At 49.9% G+C, this 21376-nt stretch overlaps 2 protein-coding genes across 4 annotated transcripts; both read left to right on the top strand.

Moving 5' to 3' along the window:
• Positions 1-4493: 4493 nt before the first annotated feature.
• AP2M1 (adaptor related protein complex 2 subunit mu 1) lies at positions 4494-11179 on the top strand (the record flags this gene model as incomplete). The annotated part of the gene is made up of 10 exons (XM_084231809.1): positions 4494-4567; positions 6352-6617; positions 7344-7426; positions 8032-8167; positions 8254-8395; positions 8826-8945; positions 9047-9182; positions 9284-9381; positions 9851-9962; positions 10579-11179. 10 exons carry the CDS (start codon positions 4494-4496, stop codon positions 10711-10713), a joined length of 1302 nt encoding a protein of 433 aa, XP_084087935.1. The 3' UTR covers positions 10714-11179.
• Positions 11180-13079: 1900 nt separating this feature from the next.
• On the top strand, positions 13080-21109 carry ABCF3 (ATP binding cassette subfamily F member 3; the record flags this gene model as incomplete). 3 transcript variants are annotated; one of them, XM_084231493.1, is made up of 21 exons in its annotated part: positions 13080-13167; positions 13393-13540; positions 13681-13760; positions 14244-14290; positions 14518-14615; positions 14715-14837; positions 14988-15254; positions 15602-15682; positions 15773-15832; positions 15931-15987; positions 16101-16123; positions 16229-16284; positions 16405-16605; positions 16707-16783; positions 18944-18988; positions 19067-19199; positions 19933-20021; positions 20126-20217; positions 20423-20555; positions 20684-20771; positions 20862-21109. In XM_084231493.1, 21 exons carry the CDS (start codon positions 13095-13097, stop codon positions 21018-21020), a joined length of 2130 nt encoding a protein of 709 aa, XP_084087619.1. In that variant the 3' UTR covers positions 21021-21109. The 3 variants fall into 3 exon arrangements, with proteins under 3 accessions (XP_084087619.1, XP_084087621.1, XP_084087620.1); XM_084231495.1 differs by having other exon boundaries at positions 13095-13167; positions 13393-13522; XM_084231494.1 differs by having other exon boundaries at positions 13095-13167; positions 13681-13766.
• Positions 21110-21376: the final 267 nt, after the last annotated feature.

Here is a 21376-nt window from a genome sequence, read left to right as displayed (position 1 = left end):
GTCTCAGGCTGGACTCAGCAGAGGATTCCCCAGAAAATTGAAGAGGCTACTCTCACTTTTATCCCCAAACACCATCCCTTTCCCTGTTTTCACAATCACCATGTTAGCCCATAGCAAGATTGGGCAGAGGGACTTGTGGAACTTTCAGACAGAGTGCATGTTTTCTTTATCTTACTCTCCACTTGAAACAAATCAGGTGACTTTCTCTTTAAGCCTCGTTCTATAAATTGACTTACCTACGTTCCCATATTTTCAGGACTGGGTTGTTATGTGAAATGAAGTCCTAAGCAAAATACTGGCATTCATTCATTTAACAAATATTTCCTGGGTTTTGGGTGAGTGAGGGCTTTGTTGGAAGTATGACTCAGTTTTACTAAAACTGCCTTCTAGGATCTCTGGATTTGCTACCAAACCAGATCATGGCTTCCTCTACAGGGCTGCCTCCTGTTCTCTTCCTTCTCTGACTCTGCCAGACTCTCTTGAGAATTCCTCCACTATTGTTCATGCCTCCAGTGTTGGTGCTCCCAGTGTTCTATCTCTAGTTCACTTCTCTATTTACTCCCCAAATGTTGTCATCCATCCTTATGTCCTCACCTACCACTGACATGCTGTTGATTACCATATATATATATATATACATATATGTATATATACACACAAATACATATATATATATATATATATATATATATATATCTCCAGTCCTGACTTATCTGCAATCTTTAGAGCTGTATTTTTATCATCCACTGAACATCTTATATATGTCCACAGGGACTCAGCTCATTTTCCCCTAACAAGTGTGGTTATCCTGAATTCTAATCCTGATAACCTTCATCACAACCTACATAGACTTATCATCTACAAACATTTATGGGCTTAAAATTCCTTATTTGCATCTTCTCTCCATTCCACTCCAATAATCTTCTCAATTTGGCCCTTCCTCTCTTCTCTAGTTCACTGGAGCATAGGATTTGAAGTCAGGTTGTTCTGGGTTTGAATCCCAGCTCTGCTTTTTGATTGCGTGATAGGAGAGTTATTTAATCTCTCTGAGCCTCAGTTCCCTCATATGTAAAATGACAATAATAATACCTACCTCACAGGGTTGTTGTGAGGATTTAAATTAGATATTGTACGAGAAGTGCCTAGCACAGTGCCTGGCACACAGTAGAATAGGTGCTCAATAAATGGTAGCTATTATTCTTATTTTTATTATTATTGCTATCAACTCTAAATTGGTAAGGGTTTAGGATATGTACTGAAGATAAAGCTTTTGGAAAGGTTGAGTGAAGCCTTGAGTACTGCTTCAGTGATTAGAAATGACTGTGTTCCCTCACTTAATTGCGTCAAACTGTGACCACGGACTGAAGAAAGCTTCCACATCCTGGCTTCTGGCAGGAGGATGGTAGGGACAGTAAGATTTGCAACTAGGTTTGGCCCTTCTTACCCTCCCTGTCATGAAGAGCTCACTCCTGCCCAGGGAAGGCAACAAAGTATCTGCCTACAGGAAGAAAGAAGCCAACAGATTTCTGGAGATAAAACAGCCCTGTGTCCTCTTCTTAAACGCTGAGGTTAACTCTGTTCATCAGAGAGGGAATTTCAAATACCATGTCCAATTAAATTCGACTTGCCAAAGGCTTTCTAAAGGATATAAAAGTCACTAGAAGGGACACAGGTCCTTGAGGAGCTCATCAAGTAGGTACATATAGGTGAAGTGGAACACACATTCATACAAAACTTTAGCTAGTTTCTTTCAAGTATCTCCCTTCTTACTTCCTGTCCTCCTTAGGTCTTGATCCCTAGAAAAAGACTCAACTCTGGAACAATTACAATGACTAAAGCTTGGGAGAATCAGAGGTGGTCTTAGGAAGCAGTTAAGTTGAACACAAACACTTCTTTCAGCCAAGTGGTCTGTGTGTAAAGTTTGGACAGCTAGTCCTCGGACTCCGAAGACAGAAAAGGCCTGCAGTAAGCCAAGGATTAACATGCTGGTTTCCAAATAGCACTAACCCTCCCAGGCCCTCGGGAACACTGAATTAAGAACAGGAGGGGTTGCAGAGACTACAATTCCCAGAATGCGTAGCGAGAAAAATTGAGCGCTCGGAGCGGCGCGTGCCACGACGTGTATTTCGGGTAGGGCAGGCCAAAGCCACTCCTACACCTACCTAAGGCGCTCCTGCCCACCCACTGAAGGTGCTCGAAGGCCGTCGGTAGTTGTAGTTCGACTACAAACCTAGAGCGCTTAAAATTGTAAACGAGAAGGCCGAGGGGCCTTACGGGATTTGTAGTCTGCGCGGGAGGCGGGCGCGCACGCGCAGCTGGGGCCGGGGCGGGGCCGCGGCACTGCAGTGAAAGCCGAGGCAGCGGGCAGGCGAGCAGGGGGCGGGCGGACATCTTGGGATCCGGAGAGTGGCCCGGCGGGCCGAGCAGGGGGCCGAGGACACCAGGTGAGCTTGGGATCTGGCCTTTCGGGATGAGGGAGGATGCCTGCCTCGCCGCCCAGCTTTGCTCTGCCCTGCACTGCGCTCCACGGAAAGCTGCCCACACCCGGGAGTGGCCTTAGCCTTCAGATCCCAGAGGGAACTGACGGGGCGGGGGCGCCCGGGGCGCGGTTGCAGGACGGGTGGGGAGCGGCGCCCTCCACCTGACCCGCCGGGCGCCTCCCGTGCGAGGGAAACGTACTGGAATTTCTCCCAGAGCAGGGACGTCGCGCGACGTCCCCTTCCTTGGGATCGTGACAAGCCCCCTACCCCTCCGCGCCTCCTGATTTCGGAGCAAGGACAATTTCCCCGTCTCCTTAGGCAGTGACACCTCCTTGTGCCGTCTCCTTGGCTGTGACAAGCCTCCCACCCTGTGGCACCCCCTTCTCCTAGTTGAGTGACACCCCGCATCTCTTCCTCAGACCGGTGACAGCCCCCGCACATTGTGGAACCATCTTTTCCCATGATGTCCTCCCCGGGGCGAAAAGCTCACCAGCCTCTCTTGTCTACATGTGAACCCCAAAGCTGGCTTCCTCTTCCCAGCTTTTCTTTATTCACCATTGTCAATCTCTCCCTGCTGCTTTTCCTCTTCAGAGTCTTAACCTTTGTCCTATTAGAAACTCCTCCTTGTGACCCCACCAGCCCTGTTGCTGCTGTGGGCTCACCTCTGTATATTGCCTGGTTGTTGCTGCCAGTCTTTCCCCTTAACTATATATTCCTTTCCTGCCCTGCCACCCACCCCCTGTGCTTCTCTGGTGCCCTGAGCTGTCTGTGAACTTGTTTCTGTGCCCAGGGCTCTACCTCCATTTTACATTTCCTTTCCCAGCCTCTTTGGGACTGAGAATGAGATGTGTCCACTACCTAAAGAGACCTCTCCTTGAGTTTGGGAGACCTTGATAGACACAGTGAGACGCTTTATTTTCCAGTTTAGAGAAGTGTACCTAAATCCTCCACCCCCCTCCATGTGAAATTAATACCAAGGCTAATCCAGGAAATCTAGAACTAAATTAAATTAACCCTCTTTCTCCTTGTAAACAGTCTAAATTAGTTTGACCCAAATAATTTGGATAATCCAGGCTTCTGCCCCTTGCCTATAAGCCCTTAGGCCAGAAGTGAGTTATGTTATGGGTCTGGAATCACAGAATTTCGGGTAGAAAGAGCTCTTAATTTTATGAATCTGCACCCCTCCACTAGCTCCCCCCTTATTTTTATTGGACTCGGGAGCTGAGAGGAGTCTTCCTTTTTTAAAAGGGGTGGGGGGGGTGGTTAAAAAAAAAGCATTAAGCAACTTGGGTCATTAAGGTGTAGTGTGTTAGGGCTGGGACTTTACTCTGCTCTTTTGCCTGCTTATCTGACAGCCTGGGAGAGGTTAGGGCCGTACTCCACTCCTGGGTCTGTGTCAGCCAGTGCCTCTGGCCTCTCTTCTTTCCTCCCCCCCCCCCCCACCCTGCACGCCCTTTCCTGGAATGTTTAGCGTTCTGTGAATTAAAGAGCTGGAGGTTCAGGCCCTGCTACCCTCTCTTAAGGGTGGTGGAGCCTGAGAGACTGGGTGCTCCTAAAGCTGTGCCTGGGGGCCCCAGGCCTGAACCAACTGGAGTAATTCCTACCGCCATTCCTGCAGCCGCAGGCAGGCCTTCGCAGTGACTCATTGGCTAGAGCCTGAGTGAGAGTACACTGGAAGGGTTGAAAGGACCCTTGCTAAACTCGACCTGGAAAGAGGGGGGAGGGAGCTAAAAGGGAGAGTCAAATGGCCTTAGACCCCTGGGCCTAAGTCAGTCCGATTCTTTTTTCCCTTCCAGTGTGGGATAAACAGGAACTGGAGCTGGCTAGGGGAGGGGCATGCTTGGGAGGGCTGCAGGGTCACTTGCTGGAGAGTTAAAGCAGGAAAAAAGCCCTGCCAGTGGCCTGTCCAGTTCCACTGAAGATATTAACAGATTCCAAGACCTGCCCTTACCCTGCCCCCACTGTCCTAGGTCTGTTCTCAGAGCGATGGGCCGAGGAGACTGAGCTGCCGCCATGATTGGAGGCTTATTCATCTATAATCACAAGGGGGAGGTGCTCATCTCCCGGGTCTACCGAGATGACATCGGGTGAGTCCCCTGGCTGAACCAGCTATGCTCCCCACCAGCCCTGCCCTCCTCCTCAGCATGCAGGACAAGGTCTGTTCCTACCAGAGGACCACCCCCCCGCCCCTCAATGTAGCCTGGAAGCTCAGCTGGTAAAGCTCGGTTCCCATTCGGTCTGGTTGTACTGGCCACTAGGCGAGACCTGTGGAATGGCGTGGTCCCCACAATCTTAAGAACTCTGTCCTTTCTGCCTCCTCTTTCCCTTAGTGACAGAGATGGTTGCTGGAGATGAGTGCTTTTGCTGGGGCTGGTTGATTGCTCTTTTGAGGAAGAGAGAGCTCTCTCCGAGGGGTGGAGTTGGTGATCAGGCTGGAGGTGCATTTAAATCTTGCTCTCAGAAGCCCTTTTCTTGGTGACAGCCTTTACTGATTCTCTTGAAAACCTCTCCACGCTGCCATATCCTCTCCTTTCTCAGGAGGCAAGCTGCTGACTCAGTTGTTTCATTTCCTCTGGGCTACTCTTGGAGGAAAGCTTCTGAGCAAGCCTGAGGCTCTCTCTGGGTCACTGAGGAAAGGGCAGGGAGGCCAGGCTGATCTATCAGAGTATACTTGAACTAGCTGCTTGTTCTGGGTCCCTCAGACCTTAACAAGAAGACCCAGCCTTACTTCTCATCCTCCTGCATGCCACTGTTTTTTTCCTGGTGGAGGGGACATGTCCTGGCTTCAGCAGTTCTAATGAGATTAGATTCCTCTGGTTCTTGCTGTCCTCTTTTCTTTCTCAAAGAGCTTGAAATGGACTGTTGCGGTGCCGCAGCTGCTTAGCCCCTGGCTTCTCTGCCTATCGGGCTGGACAGGCCTTTGTGACTATTTGTCAATTGGCTGGTGGTAGAGCATGAGCTAGAGTTGTAGCAATGACTGGCTTGCCTGAACCTGGTTGGCTACACCCATCTGTGCCCCCTCCTGCTGCGAATGGACCTAGATAAACCAAGGCCAGTGTATATTCAGATTTGCATGCTTTGCTGTGCTCTTCACCCCTTGCCTGGTGCTTGTTTTCTCCCTCATGGTGTGTGCTGCCCGCCCCAGTGTGTTGTGTCTAACCCTCTCTCTCGTTGCTGTCACTCTCCTCTTCTTGCTGGCGCCATTTCTCTCATCCCATCTCATTGGCTGTCATAGCAATAGGTAAGCAGCCTGTCAAGCTGCCACCAAGGCACAGGTGGGTGGGGGGCCCTGCCCCCCCATCATTGTTTCTTTATCCTTTTTCATTCCCTAAGCTTGTCCTGGAATTGGATCCTGGACAAGAATGGGTGACCCAGCTCAAGGGCCCTTGGTGCTCTTCCCTCAGTAGATTAGAACCTTCTCTGAAGTCATGCTGGCTTTGTCTTAACTTCTGGAAGAGTCAGTCTTCCCCATTGGTGGGATCATTAATAGAAAGACTAGAGAAGAAGCAGGGTCTTTTTTTCATCTTGACCTGGTAGCAGCTGGGGTATAGCTGGGAAATTGGGACCAGGCTTGGAGTCAGGAAACAGAGCTTCCTAAACCTGATGAGGCATACTTGATTAAAGGTACTTCTACACTCCTGTCATTGCCGCTTGACTCTCTTGTCGCTTGTGGACTTCAGACACCAGCCCAATAATGGCCCTCCTCCCATACCCTCACTGGGAGTCACAAGGGAACCACCCCTGTGGTATAGACATTACCTCTAGAATTTCAGCAATGAAGGGGGTGGAGACTGTTAGCAACTTCGGTTGACTCTGGTGGAATGAGGTTTGCCTGGGTGCTGAAATGCCCCTGTGCACCCTTTTCCCTCAGGAGGAATGCAGTGGATGCCTTTCGGGTCAATGTTATCCACGCCCGGCAGCAGGTGCGCAGCCCTGTCACCAACATCGCTCGCACCAGTTTCTTCCATGTTAAGCGGTCCAACATCTGGCTGGCAGCTGTCACCAAGCAAAATGTCAATGCTGCCATGGTCTTCGAATTCCTCTATAAGATGTGTGACGTAATGGCTGCCTACTTTGGCAAGATCAGCGAGGAAAACATCAAGAACAATTTTGTGCTCATATATGAGCTGCTGGATGGTGAGACTGGTAGGGTGGTGAACCAAGGGTGGGACTGAACCTGATGGGGTGTGGCCTGGAGGTGGGAGCAGATCTGAGGCTCCGGTGCTCTCTGAACTTCTTTTCCTAACTGATCTTTTAAGCTGAGAAAACCAGTCCAAATGCAGATGTAAAGGTTGCTCTGAAGCTAAACACACAAGTATGCAAGCAAGTAGACATGTGGGAAGACCAGAAGGTCTTTGAGGAGTCTAGGGAATCTGATGGCTGGTTGCCTAGCCATTAAGCATGTTTCCTCCTCTTACCTTTGTGATTTGGGCCCAAGTTCACTTATTGTCCTCACAGCTTTCTACCTCAGAGCAGCTACCTCAGAGCCTACAGGTGGGTGAGGTATACAGGCCCCTGGGCTTTGTTATCTCTGTTCCTCTGTAGGATTTAAGCAAACAAAATCTTTCCACCTTCCCAGCATCTCTCTGTTAGTTCTAAGTGCTCAGGGCTTCTTGTCTTTACTCACTGGCCTTGTGACTCTTCCACTGATTTCCTCTTCCTAAAAGAATCTGACATTTTAATTGTTTTCTTATGAAGCACAAATCCCAGAATAAGTGCTGCAGGTAGAAGACTTTGCTGCGGGTGTTTCCCACACTGTCTTCTGGAGCTATGCTAGCCAGCCATGTCCAGGCCAGGGGAGGTATTAGAATAACGGAGCCATCAGCATTTTTCCAGGGGCTGATGATGACCTTCCTTTTACAGAGATCCTGGACTTTGGCTACCCACAGAACTCAGAGACAGGAGCACTGAAAACCTTCATCACCCAGCAGGGCATCAAGAGCCAGGTACTTGAACTGTACAGGTCACAGTCACAGGGGAGCTCAACCTCCCTTCATTCCAGCTGGCCACTAAAGCTGGTCTGAGTTGACTCATGAGCCCTCCCCTGACAGGAAGTGTTGGCCTAAGCCTTCTGCCATCACTGCAGGCCTGTTTTGCTCTGTGTGGCCCTCTTCCCACCCCAGGAACAGCTGACTTAGCATCTCTGTTACTGGAAATATAGCTCAAGCATTTCTGTCTGCCCTTGGGGGAGGAGAGTTGCGGGCTGCTTGGGAGGCCCGGTGTTCTTCAGGAGAGAACCTGCGCCCTCCTCTAGGATCAAGCCTCATAGCCTTCTCTCTCTTTTCTGCTTGCCTCTTCCCATCTGTGCTCTCCTGCTGCTTCCTGTGGGTACCGAATTGGCCCTGTGGCCTCCAGCATCAGGTAAGCTGTCCCATCAGCTTCCACCGTTGCAGCTTTGCTCCATATTCTCCAAGCCCTGCTCCATAGGGTTTGTGGAGAAGATGTGTTACAGGGTGGGGACTAGAGGGCAAGGGGATGAGGGGAGAGAGAGATGAATGACGGTCGGGAGAATGAGTGAAATCATTGCTGTTTGTCTTCATTCCCCATGTAGACAAAAGAAGAGCAGTCCCAGATCACCAGCCAGGTGACTGGGCAGATTGGCTGGCGACGGGAGGGCATCAAATATCGCCGGAATGAGCTCTTCCTGGATGTGCTGGAGAGTGTGAACCTCCTCATGTCCCCGCAGGGTGAGAGTCCTTTTGTGGTGAAGCCAGAGAGGGGACAGGGCAGGATCCTGCTCCTTGCTCAGTTGTCCCCATTTGTCCATCACCAGGGCAGGTGCTGAGCGCCCATGTGTCGGGCCGGGTGGTGATGAAGAGCTACCTGAGTGGCATGCCTGAATGCAAGTTTGGGATGAATGACAAGATTGTCATTGAGAAGCAGGGCAAAGGCACAGCTGATGAAACAAGCAAGAGGTGCTGGAGATGGGGGATCTGGTGGGAGAGGGTGGATCTTGCAGTGCTATGAGGGGCCTGTCTGCTGGACTTCATTTCTGCAGCATTGCAAACTCCCCAGGGTGTGCTTGGCTAGTTGCTCTTGACCACTGTTTGTCTTAAGAGAGCTGAGGGGATTGCCCTCATCCTAGTGAGAGAGTAAGCCTCTTGTTTGGTGTCATGACCGAGACACTTCTGTGCATACTGATGCCTCTGCCCGGTGTGCCTGAAAACACTGGGTCCTGGGCTCTCAAGCAATGAGTCCAAAAACTGCATTCTGGTTGGCAACTTTTCATAGTCCAAGCCTCGCCCAGCCTCTGATAAATCGTCTTTGGGGGTGGAGTAGTCTCCCAGCTCAACTCTCTTGGTCCTCCCCAGTACTAATAAGGAGACTTTCCACCCCTGCTTCTAGTGGGAAGCAATCAATTGCCATTGATGACTGCACCTTTCACCAGTGTGTGCGACTCAGCAAGTTTGACTCTGAACGCAGCATCAGCTTCATCCCACCAGATGGAGAGTTTGAGCTCATGAGGTGCTACTGGGGTGTGAGGAGGCAGAGGGTGCTGCTGACAGAGATGGGGGAGAGGGAGGATAACCGGCCCTGACGTGCCACCTTGCTCCCTACCCACAAAGGTATCGTACCACCAAGGACATCATCCTTCCTTTCCGCGTGATCCCACTAGTGCGGGAAGTGGGGCGCACCAAGCTGGAGGTCAAAGTGGTCATCAAGTCCAACTTCAAGCCCTCACTACTGGCTCAAAAAATTGAGGTGAGGATGAGAGACTTGGGGAGGAGGAAGCACTTTTCTCCAAGAATAAAAGCAGCTGATGCCAGGGCTTGCCAGCTTTCTGACAGATGTGTCACTTTTAGGTGAGGATCCCAACCCCACTGAACACAAGTGGGGTACAGGTGATCTGCATGAAGGGGAAGGCCAAGTATAAGGCCAGCGAGAACGCCATCGTGTGGAAGTGAGTCTTACCTTCAGGGGGCCACAGTAGGGCCTTGTTAAGTGTTACCTTTCATCCTCTGAGAGAGTCTGTGTTGGGGGAGGAGGGGGGTGCCTGTCTGCTTCTGCAGAAGCTTCTGCTTGTGGTGTTGCCTTTTACATCTCTGTTAGTGTGTATGTCAATATTTGCATCCATGCATGCATTTATCAAAATGCTCTAACATTTCCCCATTTGCCTTGGTACTATCTTTGCGAAGTAGAACAAGGGATAGTATGCCCTTATACCTAAGTGGATACTGCAGCCTTCAGTACTAAAAATGAACAGACCCAAGATTCACAGCAAGTGATTATCAGGTCCTCAGCACATATCCTTGTCCTAATACCTTCCCCAAGTTCCTGGGTTCTCTTCCCCTTCTCCCAACAACGGGTAGCCACTCTTGAAACTCCAGACTACTAAAGGCACATGCTGCCCATTGCTCCTGTGTTCCCAGGATCAAGCGCATGGCAGGCATGAAGGAATCGCAGATCAGCGCGGAGATTGAGCTTCTACCTACCAACGACAAGAAGAAATGGGCTCGACCCCCCATTTCCATGAACTTTGAGGTATGGCAGAGGAACAACTTAGAGCCACAGTAGAGTGTGCTAGGAAAGATCATTCAGATCAACCGCTGTACCCGTTTCCTTGCAGATGAGTAAACTGAGGCCTTGAGAGGGGAAATGACATTAATTTGTACACATTCAACATTACTTCATTTCTTCCCTCCTTCAGACCTCTTAGTAGAATTAATTGCTCACACTGAGGAAGATCTTTAGCTTGTTTTGACTTGAATAACTCTTTGGAAAATTTTAAATTATTTAAATGCCAGATCAGATTTTACTTACAGGAAAATGGGCCGACTTTACAATACAAATTAGATCATTTTCTCCACCATATTTTTTTTACTTGCATAGTATTGAAAAGGATAATAAGTACACTCCAAGGCAGCTCTTTGGTTGCTGCTTCTGCCCATTAAAGAATTGATTTAGGTTATCACAGGTAGGGTCTGATTGCTAGTTACTCTTGGATATACTTTATTTATCAATAATAACCTCTTAAAGAACTCCTCACCTGCTTTCAGGAACTCCATCACTGAAACACCTGTAGTTAGTAATGAGGTAGGGCAGGGCTACAGGAGCATCTGTGAGGCCCTATTCCTAACTGGAGCTGTCCCTTGCCCAGGTGCCATTCGCGCCCTCTGGCCTCAAGGTGCGCTACTTGAAGGTATTTGAACCGAAGCTGAACTACAGCGACCATGATGTCATCAAATGGGTGCGCTACATTGGTCGAAGCGGCATTTACGAGACCCGCTGCTAGCTGCCTAGGGGCAGCTCGCCTGCTTCCCCACCCACTCTCTTCCGCAGGTCCGGGTGCCCCTGTCCGGCCACTACACATCAGTGTCTCCTCCCTCCTGCTTTGCTGCCTTCCCTTTGCACCAGCCCCTGAGTCTAGGTCTGGGCCAACCATATTGCGAGTGGGAGAGGTGGAGTAGTCCCCGGGCTCCCTGGGCGGGGTGGTTTCTGGGGCCCCTGCTCCTCCGTCTGCCCTGGCCCATTGTCAGGCTGAGTTCTGTAATCAAAGTCAGGTCAGCCCCCTCTCTTCTTCACCCCTGTGGCCACATCTCTGGAGTGGGAGGGTTGGCTGCCCCTCACCTCAGAGCTTTCCCAAAGGCCAGTAACGGATTCCCAGCCCTCAATCCCTACTCTGCTTTGGGATAGTGTGAGCTTCATTTTGTACACGTGTGACTTCGTCCAGTTATAAACCCAATAAACTCTGTAGAATGGAGTTTCTGGCTAAGTGTTGATGTGGGAGCTACATGGGAAGGGAAACTGGTGGAACTGCTCTTCCTCTTTTACCTACCAGTCTTGAGTAGAATTTCTATTCTAAAATATCTCAAAGATCTTCCTGTCTTTCTCCGGCCTAAGGCCCCTCCAGGCGCTCCCCTTGCCTCCCATCTCCTCTGAGAAGAAAACAGCCTCAAGGGCTAATAGTACCACTTGGGCCCTATTCCCTGAGGGCAGAGATTTCCCAGATTTACCAAGCACTTTAATGCAGGTACTTTCTAATTAGCAGAGATTAAGGAAGTTTACTTTTGGTATTTCCTACCATCCTGAGAAACTGATCTCTAAATTCCAGGCTCTTCCCAATTACCCAGGTTTTCCAAACCTGGAGTGATAAAAGGGAAGATTCTTTCCAGGCAATTTACAAAAGCCCTTCCTTCTCTTACCTCCCCCCTCCTCCCACTCAAAGAATCTAGTGCTAAGGTAGTACCCCAGGGGCGTCCCATAGCCTGCTGAGGTGTTAGCCTATATAAAAGCAGATTTGCTCTGGCCAGTTTGCCTTACTTGGTTTCAGCTTTTTTTGACTTAAAAATAGAAAATTTCAAGCAGAAATAGAAAATACAACCCCTATACACATCACCCAACGTTAACATTACCTTATGCCCAATCCCTCAATACTACATCCAGTCTATTCACACTTGCTAAATGTTGTACACTTGTATTTTTACACAACTTACATTTGGATCCAAACAAGGTCCCTAATGCCTCTTAAATCTCTTACACCGTAGGTTCTCCCTCAGCTCTTGCTGTGTTAGAGAAACCAGGTAATCCTGTAGTTCTGCCATCAGAATTCCTTCCCCTTTATTTCCTATGAAGTGACTATTTCATTTAGAGATGTACCTTCTTAACTTACTTTTAAATATTGGGAATGCTTACTCCTAATAGCAGTGCTTAATCCAAAAGGATGAATGGATAATAGTGTGATTTTAGGTGACAATTTTACAGCCGATGAGAATAGGCACCTTAAATGTAAAGTAGTAGTATCATTTGGGGGGAAATTCTAACTTCCATCAGAGGGAATCACTGAAAGTCTTTTACAGTCACGGAGACTCAGGATGCAGTCTGCCTCAGGTGTAGGGAGGGAATAAAGGCCAGTGAATTTCAAGGGACCTTGTTCTGGTTTTCTTCCCCTCTGGCGGTGAATGCGGTGGTGGCCTGGGGTGATGGAAGCAATGACTGGGCATATTTCGAATTGTTCCGCTGCACTGTCAAGTGGGAAAGGATTGACTACTGGGCACGGGCGCGGGGTGGAAGGAGGGAGGGCAGGGCAGGCCTAAAAGCAAGAAGCCCGCAGGGCCCGGGGTCGGAATGAAACCTGCAGTCGCAAAGAACTGCGCTAGGGGCTTCAGAGACGGCTGGATGAGATGAGCATGAGTCAGCAAAGCTACAGGCGGGCTCCAAAATGGACTCGGCTGGGCACGCAGCGGCCTCAAGGGAGTGCACAGAATCGAGCAAGATCACTGTGCGCTACCCACCGCCTCTCTCTCAGGAGGTTCCCACCCACCGGGCCATCGGAGTCTCGTGTCCTGTTAAACCTCGAGTTCCCGGCTGCCCCGCCCCCGCCCCCGCCGCTTCCCGGATCTCCATCTCCCAGGGCGCAGAGAGAAACGCTATGTGGCTCGTTTTTCCAGGGGAAAAGGCGTTGCGCAGGCGCAGAGAGAGCATCTCGCGCACAGACTCGGCGGCGCTTGCGCAGGGTTCCTTCGTCCGCGTTACCCCGCCCGCCTGGTTTCGCGCACAACGCGCCTTTCTTACGTCACCACTACGCATGCGCCGTAGAAGGAGGGGCGCGCTTTGGGGGGTTGGGTCCTGTTCGAGCTCTCACGGCGACTGCGCGGACGGGAGCCCGACTGGAACATGGCGACCTGCGCCGAAATCCTGCGGAGCGAGTTCCCCGAGATTGACGGACAGGTCTTCGACTACGTGACGGGTGAGCAGAAAGGAATCAGCGTGCTGGGGAGACAGAAGTGGAAGTCGGGGGGAAACACTAGGAGAGGGCAGGGCCGGGGGATGCTGTTAGGCCTCTCCTCTGCGTGACCTCTTGTCTGAAGGGCCGGCAGGCTTTAGATCCGCACTGGGGCGGCTGTTCAGGAACTAAAACTGCTCCATGTCTGTCCCACACGGTGTCCTCCTCGCCCTGCCATGCCCGGTTCAGGCGTCTTGCACAGCGGCAGCGCGGACTTCGAGTCTGTGGATGACCTGGTGGAAGCTGTGGGGGAACTGTTGCAAGAGGTGTCCGGGGACAGCAAGGATGACGCGGGCATCAGAGCGGTGTGCCAGCGCATGTACAACACTCTGCGCCTGTACGTGTCAGGGCATGGAGGTTTGTGGGGGTGATGGGAGGGCGGGTGGTCAGGAGCCAAGAGGTGAAAGAAGAAAGTCTGATGGTCACAGAGGTTTTTCTTTAATTCCTAACTCTGCACTTTCTCTCTCTACCCGCAAGGGCTGAGCCACAGAGCCAGGGAAACAGCCAAGTGCTACTGGACGCCCCAATCCAGTTGTCAAAGATAACAGAGAACTATGGTGAGAGTGAGGGGAGATTCCACTAGCTGTCCTGTCTTTTTCTCAGCTTCCATGCCCCAGCCACCTGCCCCCTAGAGGGAAGGACTTCTGGTACTTCTTTTCTACAGGACAAGGTTGTAGAAGGTAGTTGATGTCATTACTGAGGGCAAAGAGCCCACTGATTCTGAAGGAATTAGGGTTGGAAAGTTCTTCCCAGTCTTTAGGAAGTGGTAGAAAGCATATGGGCTTTGGAGATAGACAGTTTCTCCCCCCAGTTTGATGACTTACTAACTACATGCTTTTAATTGCTTATTTGCACCAGTCCTTGTATCCTTAATTTGTGAGGTAGTTTGTTTTATTTTTAATGTGGGAAGGATGATAACTGTCTATCTGTGGAATTTAAGGCTTTCCTGAAAATGTTTGTGTCTGGATTATATTAGTCACTCAAAACGTTAGTTTCCCTTCCCTCAGGGAGAAAGTGACTGCTTTTCTTCTCCCTTACAGACTGTGGCACCAAACTTCCAGGACTGCTAAAGAGGGAACAGTCCTCGGTGAGGAGGAAGAAAGGGAGGGGGCTGTGTTTATGGTGGGTGTGAGAGCTGGCTGTCTCTAAATGTTGCAGTATCTTTCTGGAGGATGTCTGCGTTTTGTTTTGTTTTTTCACCCAGGTCTTTAATTCTGTTCATCATGGGTAAATAAAGAGGGTTGACTTGAGGTGTCCTCTCTGGGGGTTTCTTTCTGAGCCCTAGAGTGAAAAATGGTTGTGTTTGAACCCTAGACAGTGAATGCAAAGAAGCTAGAGAAGGCTGAGGCTCGACTGAAGGCAAAGCAGGAGAAGCGCTCAGAGAAGGACACACTCAAAACCAGCACTTCTCTGTGAGTTTAGCAAGAAGGGTTGAAAAGAGAACAGAGAATTTCTGCCTGGATGGAAGGGTGGTTGGGAGTGCTAAAGCCATCTATTTCTCCCTTTGAAAGAGTCTTGGAAGAGGCATCAGCCAGCCAAGCAGGCAGCAGAAAGGAGAGTCGGTTGGAATCATCGGGCAAGAACAAATCCTATGATGTTCGAATTGAGAACTTTGATGTCTCTTTTGGTGATAGGTGAGGGAATGGGGTGTAATGTATTTCTTTTTCCGATTAAGGAAGGATTTGGAGAAGTAAAGTGGGACTAAAATTGTTAGGTTCCTGTTGTTAAACTGCTGTGCACCTGTCTCTACAGCACCCTTTGTTGTCTTCCTACTACCCCTGCAGGGTCCTACTGACTGGAGCAGATGTGAACCTGGCGTGGGGCCGCCGTTATGGGCTGGTGGGTCGGAATGGGCTAGGGAAGACGACGCTGCTGAAGATGCTGGCTACCCGGAGTCTGCGGGTTCCAGCCCACATTTCCCTGCTGCACGTAGAACAGGAGGTTGCTGGAGATGACACCCCTGCCCTGCAGAGTGTGCTGGAGAGTGACACCATGCGAGAGGACCTTCTCCGACGGGAGCGGGAGCTCAGCGCCCAGATTGCTGCTGGCAGGTGATGGCTCCAAGCTAGGGAACAACTAGCAGCAGCTGTCCTTCACAGAGTGCTTGCCATTCTGTCATGATCTATAATTTACACACCCATCATAATAAGCAGCAGAGTGCTACAGTCAAGCTGTAAACCCCTGTTCCTTAATGGTACCCATACCCTCACCGTTGTGAGCAAGTCCTTCTGTAGTCTATTCCTAACTTGGCAACTACACAGCCAGTGGCTTGGCTTTCTAATTATATAATACACAGACACGTATGTATATACACATACATACATACATACATATATGGTGCAGATAATCTCCTAGAATGCTCTCCTCAGGCTGATTCCTCTTCCTCTTTTCACTCCAGGGCTGAAGGCTCAGAAGCTGCACAACTGGCTGAAATCTATTCGAAACTGGAAGAGATTGAGGCTGACAAGGCACCTGCCAGGTATTTAAAATTCTTCCTTCCCTTCTTCAGATTTGACCTTTCCCTTCTGTTATTCATTCTACCCAACTTCTTCAATTTCTTCATTCATAGGGCATCAGTCATTCTTGCTGGTCTTGGCTTCACTCCTAAAATGCAGCAGCAGCCCACCCGGTGAGTGATCCTGGCATTTCTAGCTCTGAACACTGTTGGCTCTGACCCTGCCTGCCCTGGGGAACACCCTCCCCTGATGCAGCTCTGTCTTTTTTTAGGGAGTTCTCAGGTGGCTGGAGAATGAGACTGGCCCTGGCCCGGGCCCTGTTTGCTAGGTGAGTTTCCGGGGCCTGTGTATGGATATTGTGGAGAATGGACCTTGGCTCTTGGGAGGAGGCAACAAGTCGCTGCACTAAAACCTCATGCCTTGCATTCTTCTTTTTCATAGGCCAGATCTTCTGCTGTTAGATGGTGAGTTTGAAATGGGGCACCCTGACTGTGGGGTGGGAAAAGGTGAGTGTCCAGGTTCATAGTTTCAGCCTTTGAATTCCAAATATGTCTTCCCCCACTGTCCAGAACCCACAAACATGCTGGATGTAAGGGCCATTCTGTGGCTGGAGAATTACCTGCAGGTGAGTGCCTACAAGTGCTAGAGTTGGTCTGGGGGAAGATCTGCCTCCAAGACACCTGGGGGCCTGGGAACTGACTGCCCTCCCAAACTGGGCCTGCTGTCCTGTGACCCCCCACCTCAGACATGGCCCTCCACAATCCTGGTCGTCTCCCACGACCGCAACTTCCTGAATGCCATAGCCACAGACATCATCCACCTGCACAGCCAGCGACTAGATGGTTACCGGGGAGACTTTGAGACCTTCATCAAGAGCAAGCAGGAGCGACTGCTAAACCAGCAGCGTGAATATGAGGCACAGCAGCAGTATCGTCAACATATCCAGGTGTGGGAGCAGGCAGGGCTGTGGGGCCCATCCCATGGGTGTTAGAGTTGCAGGGACTGAGGGAGCCTCACCAGTGCCTGCATGCACTCTTTCATCCACAGGTTTTCATTGACCGGTTTCGCTACAATGCCAACAGAGCCTCTCAAGTGCAGAGTAAACTCAAGATGTTAGAGAAGCTGTGAGTACAGTGGTCTTGACCAGGTTCCAACTTGTATTTTTCTTAATTTTTTCCCTCATTTTGCAGACTACCCCTTGCTCCCTCCCCTTTCTTAGAAAGCAGCTTTGATTTTCTCTCTTTCGGGAAAGCAGAGTAGTCTGTATTTTCTTGGAAAATTATTCTTGCCCCCAGACTTGGACGACCACTTATCTGTTTATTTGCTTATTCTGGAGTTTCATATAAATGGAATCACACAACATATGGCCTTTTGTATTTGGTTTCTTTAACTCAGGTTTTCAAAGTTCATTCATGTGCATTATCAGTGCTTCCCTTCATTATGGTCAGATTACATTCTGTTGAATGACACCACATTTTGTAGATCGATCCATCAGTTGATGGACATTTGGATTGTTTCCTGTTCTTGATTTTTTTTTTTAATATTTAAGGACCATGAACTGAAACAATTTCATTTTATTATTTTTTAAAAATATTTATTTATACAAGCACTAGGGTGCAGGCCAGAGGCACGGGAGGGTGAGAGAATTCACCCGAGACAGAACAGCAGGGAGCAGAACAGGCAGAAGGACCAAAACACACTGCTGAGGGGAGCAGTGGGCGAGACAGGAGAAGTCTGCCGTGCCATGTGGGAATCACCCTGGCTTGCCGGGAATTGAACCGGCGCTGCAGAGGCTGCAGACAGCTCCACAGCGCAGCGCTCAATCTGCTGTGCCATGGGGAGGCCCTCTTTTTTTTTTAAAGGCATTTATTTATGCATACAAGAGCTGGGGTATAGGCCAGAGATGCAAGGGGTGAGAGGATTCACCTGAGACAGAGCGGGGAAACAGAACAGGCAGACTGACTGAAATACACTGCTGAGGGGAGCAGTGAGCAAGACAGGAGAGGTCTGCTGCGCCATGTGGGTGGCTCCCTGGCTGGCTGCAGAGGCTGGGTTGCTTCACAGTACAGTGCTTAACCCCTTGCGCCACCAGGGAGGCCCCTGTTCTTGACACTTTTAAATAATATTGCTGTAAACGTTTGTGTATAAGTTTTTATGTGTGGGCCTCCCCTGGTGGTGCAGTGGTTGAGCGCTGGGCTGCGAAGCTGCCCACAGCCTCCACAGCGCTGGTTCGATCCCCAGTCACCGGCGAGGGGCCCACATGGCCTGCAGACCCAGAACTCTCCTGCCATGCCCGCTGCTCCCCTCAGCAGTGTCTTTCGTCAGTCTGCCTGTTCTGTTCCCCGCTCTGGCTCTGGTGAATCCTCTCACTCTCCCACGCTTCTGGCTGTACCCAGTGCTTGTATAAATAAATAAATAAATCTTTTTTTAAAAAAAAAGTTTTTATGTGGACATACCTTTGGTGTTCTCTTGGGTACATAGTTAGGGGTAGGATTGCTGGTTTAACTTTTTTTTTTTTTTTTTTAAGATTTATTTATTTATTTATACAAGCACTGGGTATAGTCAGAGGCGCGAGAGGGTGAGAGAATTCATCAGAGCCAGAACAGAGAGTAGAACAGGCAGAGTGACGAAGTACACTGCTGAGGGGAGCAGCGGGCGGCAGGTGAGGTCTGCGCACCATGCGGGACCCTCGCCCTGTGGCCGGGGATCGAACCGGCGCTGCAGAGGCTGCGGGCAGCTTTGCAAGCCAGCGCTCAGCCGCTGAGCCACCAGGGAGGCCCTGCTGGTGTAACTTTTTAAGAAACTGCCAAACTATTTTCTAAAGCATGTGCGCCATTTTACATTCCTACCAACAGTGTGTAAGGATTTAAATTTTTTACATCCTTACCAACACTATCTTTTTAATTTTTGCCATACTGGTGGGTGTGAAGTGATATCTCACTGCAGTTTTGAGCTGTATTTCCTTAATGACAGTGAACATTGGGAATTTAATCTTGATGCAATCTTTCTAGAGGTGCTAGTGGTAAGGGAACCTAAAGTTATGTCTTCATATTTTGCGACATTAAAACATAAGACATAGTAACTGGAAGGATAAAAAGCTGCCAAAAATATAATCCTGTTTTTCTATTATATAGTGACCTAGAAAAATTTACTCTAAAATGAGAATGTTATCAGGATGGTGGGAGTACAAGCTTTTTCTGAATATATATTATTGTGTGATGGGAACAAATAAAGATTGTGGGGTTTTTAATGTTAAAAATGTCATAAATTTCTTCTCTTCTCAGACCAGAGCTGAAACCTGTGGACAAGGAGTTAGAGGTAGTAATGAAGTGAGTGCTGGGCCAGAGGGGCAGGTGGGGAAGCTATGGTTTTGGCCACCCCATGTTCCTCACCCCCACCTCCTGCAGGTTCCCTGATGGGTTTGAAAAGTTCTCACCTCCAATTCTGCAACTAGATGAAGTGGATTTCTACTATGATCCTAAGCACGTCATCTTCAGCCGTCTCTCTGTCTCTGCTGATCTGGAGTCCCGCATCTGTGTGGTATGGTTGGTGTTTCTCTGTTCCATGAGCTAGGACTTTCCCCTCCCACTACATGGTGTGGGTTGGCCCCAGTCCTTGGGCTACAAAGGAAAGGGATAAGAAGAACAGGAGTCAAGACCAGGGAAAACTTTACTGTATACGCTGCCCCTGTCTTCCAGCTTCACAGGGCCTCCCTGCTGAGATGTAAAGTCTGGCATGAACTCTGTCTTATTGGTCTCAGCCTTGAACTTTCTCAGGTTATAGAACGCAGAGGAGAGAGTGGGGGGCTTCAGGGTCAGACTTCAAATTCTGGCTGCCATTTTCTAGATTGGTTGCTAAACAGTTTCCTTCTCTGTAAAGAAAGAAATAACTTCTACCTCACTTGGTTATTGGGAGAATTAAATCCCCTGTTCTCAGGTTCTGGTACCTTTTGCACCTTAACTGCTTCCTTCATTTTTTTCCATATAGTCTTGCACCACATAAGGCATGGTGATCAGGTGCCCACCCATGTAACAGTGGGCTCTGCAGCCTAGGGGCGTGTGTGTGTGTGTGTATATGTATGTATATATACATAGCGGGTGCTACTGGCTGGGTGTGTGTAAGCACACACTGTGATATTCGCCTAGTGACTATAGTTTAAAGCCATTTTTGTAGTTGGTGAAGAAGTCATTGGGACTGCCTGGCACTCGTTCCCGTCTCCTCTGCCTTTGTCCCACACATGTACAGTCTTATGTTCTCATGTTTCTTCTAATAGGTTGGGGAGAATGGAGCCGGGAAATCCACCATGCTGAAGCTGCTTATGGGGGACTTGGCCCCTGTTCGGGGTATCAGACATGCTCACAGGTGAAAGCCACCCCTCCGCTCCCCAACTACTTGTATACTATAGCTGCGCTCTGTATGCTTATTGCCTTCCATCCCTTCTTTTCCACCTTCATTTTCACTTGCAGGAATCTGAAGATTGGCTATTTTAGCCAGCACCATGTGGAGCAGCTAGACCTGAATGTCAGTGCTGTGGAGCTGCTGGCACGCAAGTTTCCTGGTGTGTTAGGGATTTGAGTTGGAAAAAAAAGAGTGCCTGGGCTAACCCCTATAGCTAGGCCTACTTTGGGGAGCAAGGGGTGGTGCTGAGCAGATCACCTAAGTCTAGGTGTAAGGACTTGGCTGTTTGGAGGTGGTGCTGCCAAAGGGGGTGAAGGGCAAGAATTGGGCCAGGGACCCACATGATGGGTTGGGACCTATTCCAGGACGGCCCGAGGAGGAATATCGTCACCAGCTGGGCCGGTATGGCATCTCTGGAGAGCTGGCCATGCGTCCTGTTGCCAGTTTGTCTGGGGGCCAGAAGAGCCGGGTAGCTTTTGCTCAGATGACCATGCCCTGGTGAGACCTCATTTTCTAGCACTCTTGCCCTCTTGCCTAATAGAAAATGATTCTCCTGGCTTTGTATCAGAGGATTTCATTTTCTCCCACCCACATAACTGCCTGTCTTCCTGGATTTTGCCTTTCAGCCCCAACTTCTACATTCTGGATGAACCCACAAACCACCTGGATATGGAGACAATTGAGGCTCTGGGTCGCGCTCTCAACAATTTCAGGGTGAGCGTGCCTTTACACTGCCTACTCTTTTTGCAGGCTTTGACACCCCTTACAGCCCTCCTGAGTATCTGCCTTTCTCCTGTCTCTCAGGGTGGTGTGATTCTGGTGTCTCACGATGAGCGCTTCATCCGACTGGTGTGCCAAGAGTTGTGGGTGTGCGAAGGAGGCAGCGTCACCAGGGTCGAGGGGGGATTTGACCAGTATCGCGCCCTTCTACAGGAACAGTTCCGCCGTGAGGGCTTCCTCTAAGGACGCCAGGCTGAGGACTGTGCCCAGGACATGGACTGGTCTTGCAGACCCCTGGGCTGCTGTGTCAGCGACCATTTCCACGCCACAGACTTCCCCCTACTTTGGGGACAGCCTTATTCCCAAATCTCTCCTTTTGACTGGAGCATCTTCTGCACTACCCAGGGAGCCCCATCTAAGTGTCTATGAGGACTGGTCTTCCAAGGGAAGAGGTGGGGGTTGCCCTCCAGGGTTATGGAACCCTCACCCCCATTACCCCAGCTCTGACTGGGCCCTAGTGGCTGCTGTGTAAATTAAATCTCCCCCTGCATCTCCCTTGCCTTATCTCTGCTGCTCCTTGGCAGGGCTGCTGCACTGCC

This window comes from Talpa europaea (genome assembly GCF_964194135.1).
Source record: "Talpa europaea genome assembly, chromosome: 4".
Taxonomy (NCBI): Eukaryota; Metazoa; Chordata; class Mammalia; order Eulipotyphla; family Talpidae; genus Talpa; species Talpa europaea.
Note: the sequence above shows the minus strand (reverse complement) of the source record. Positions and strands in the feature narration are given on the sequence as shown.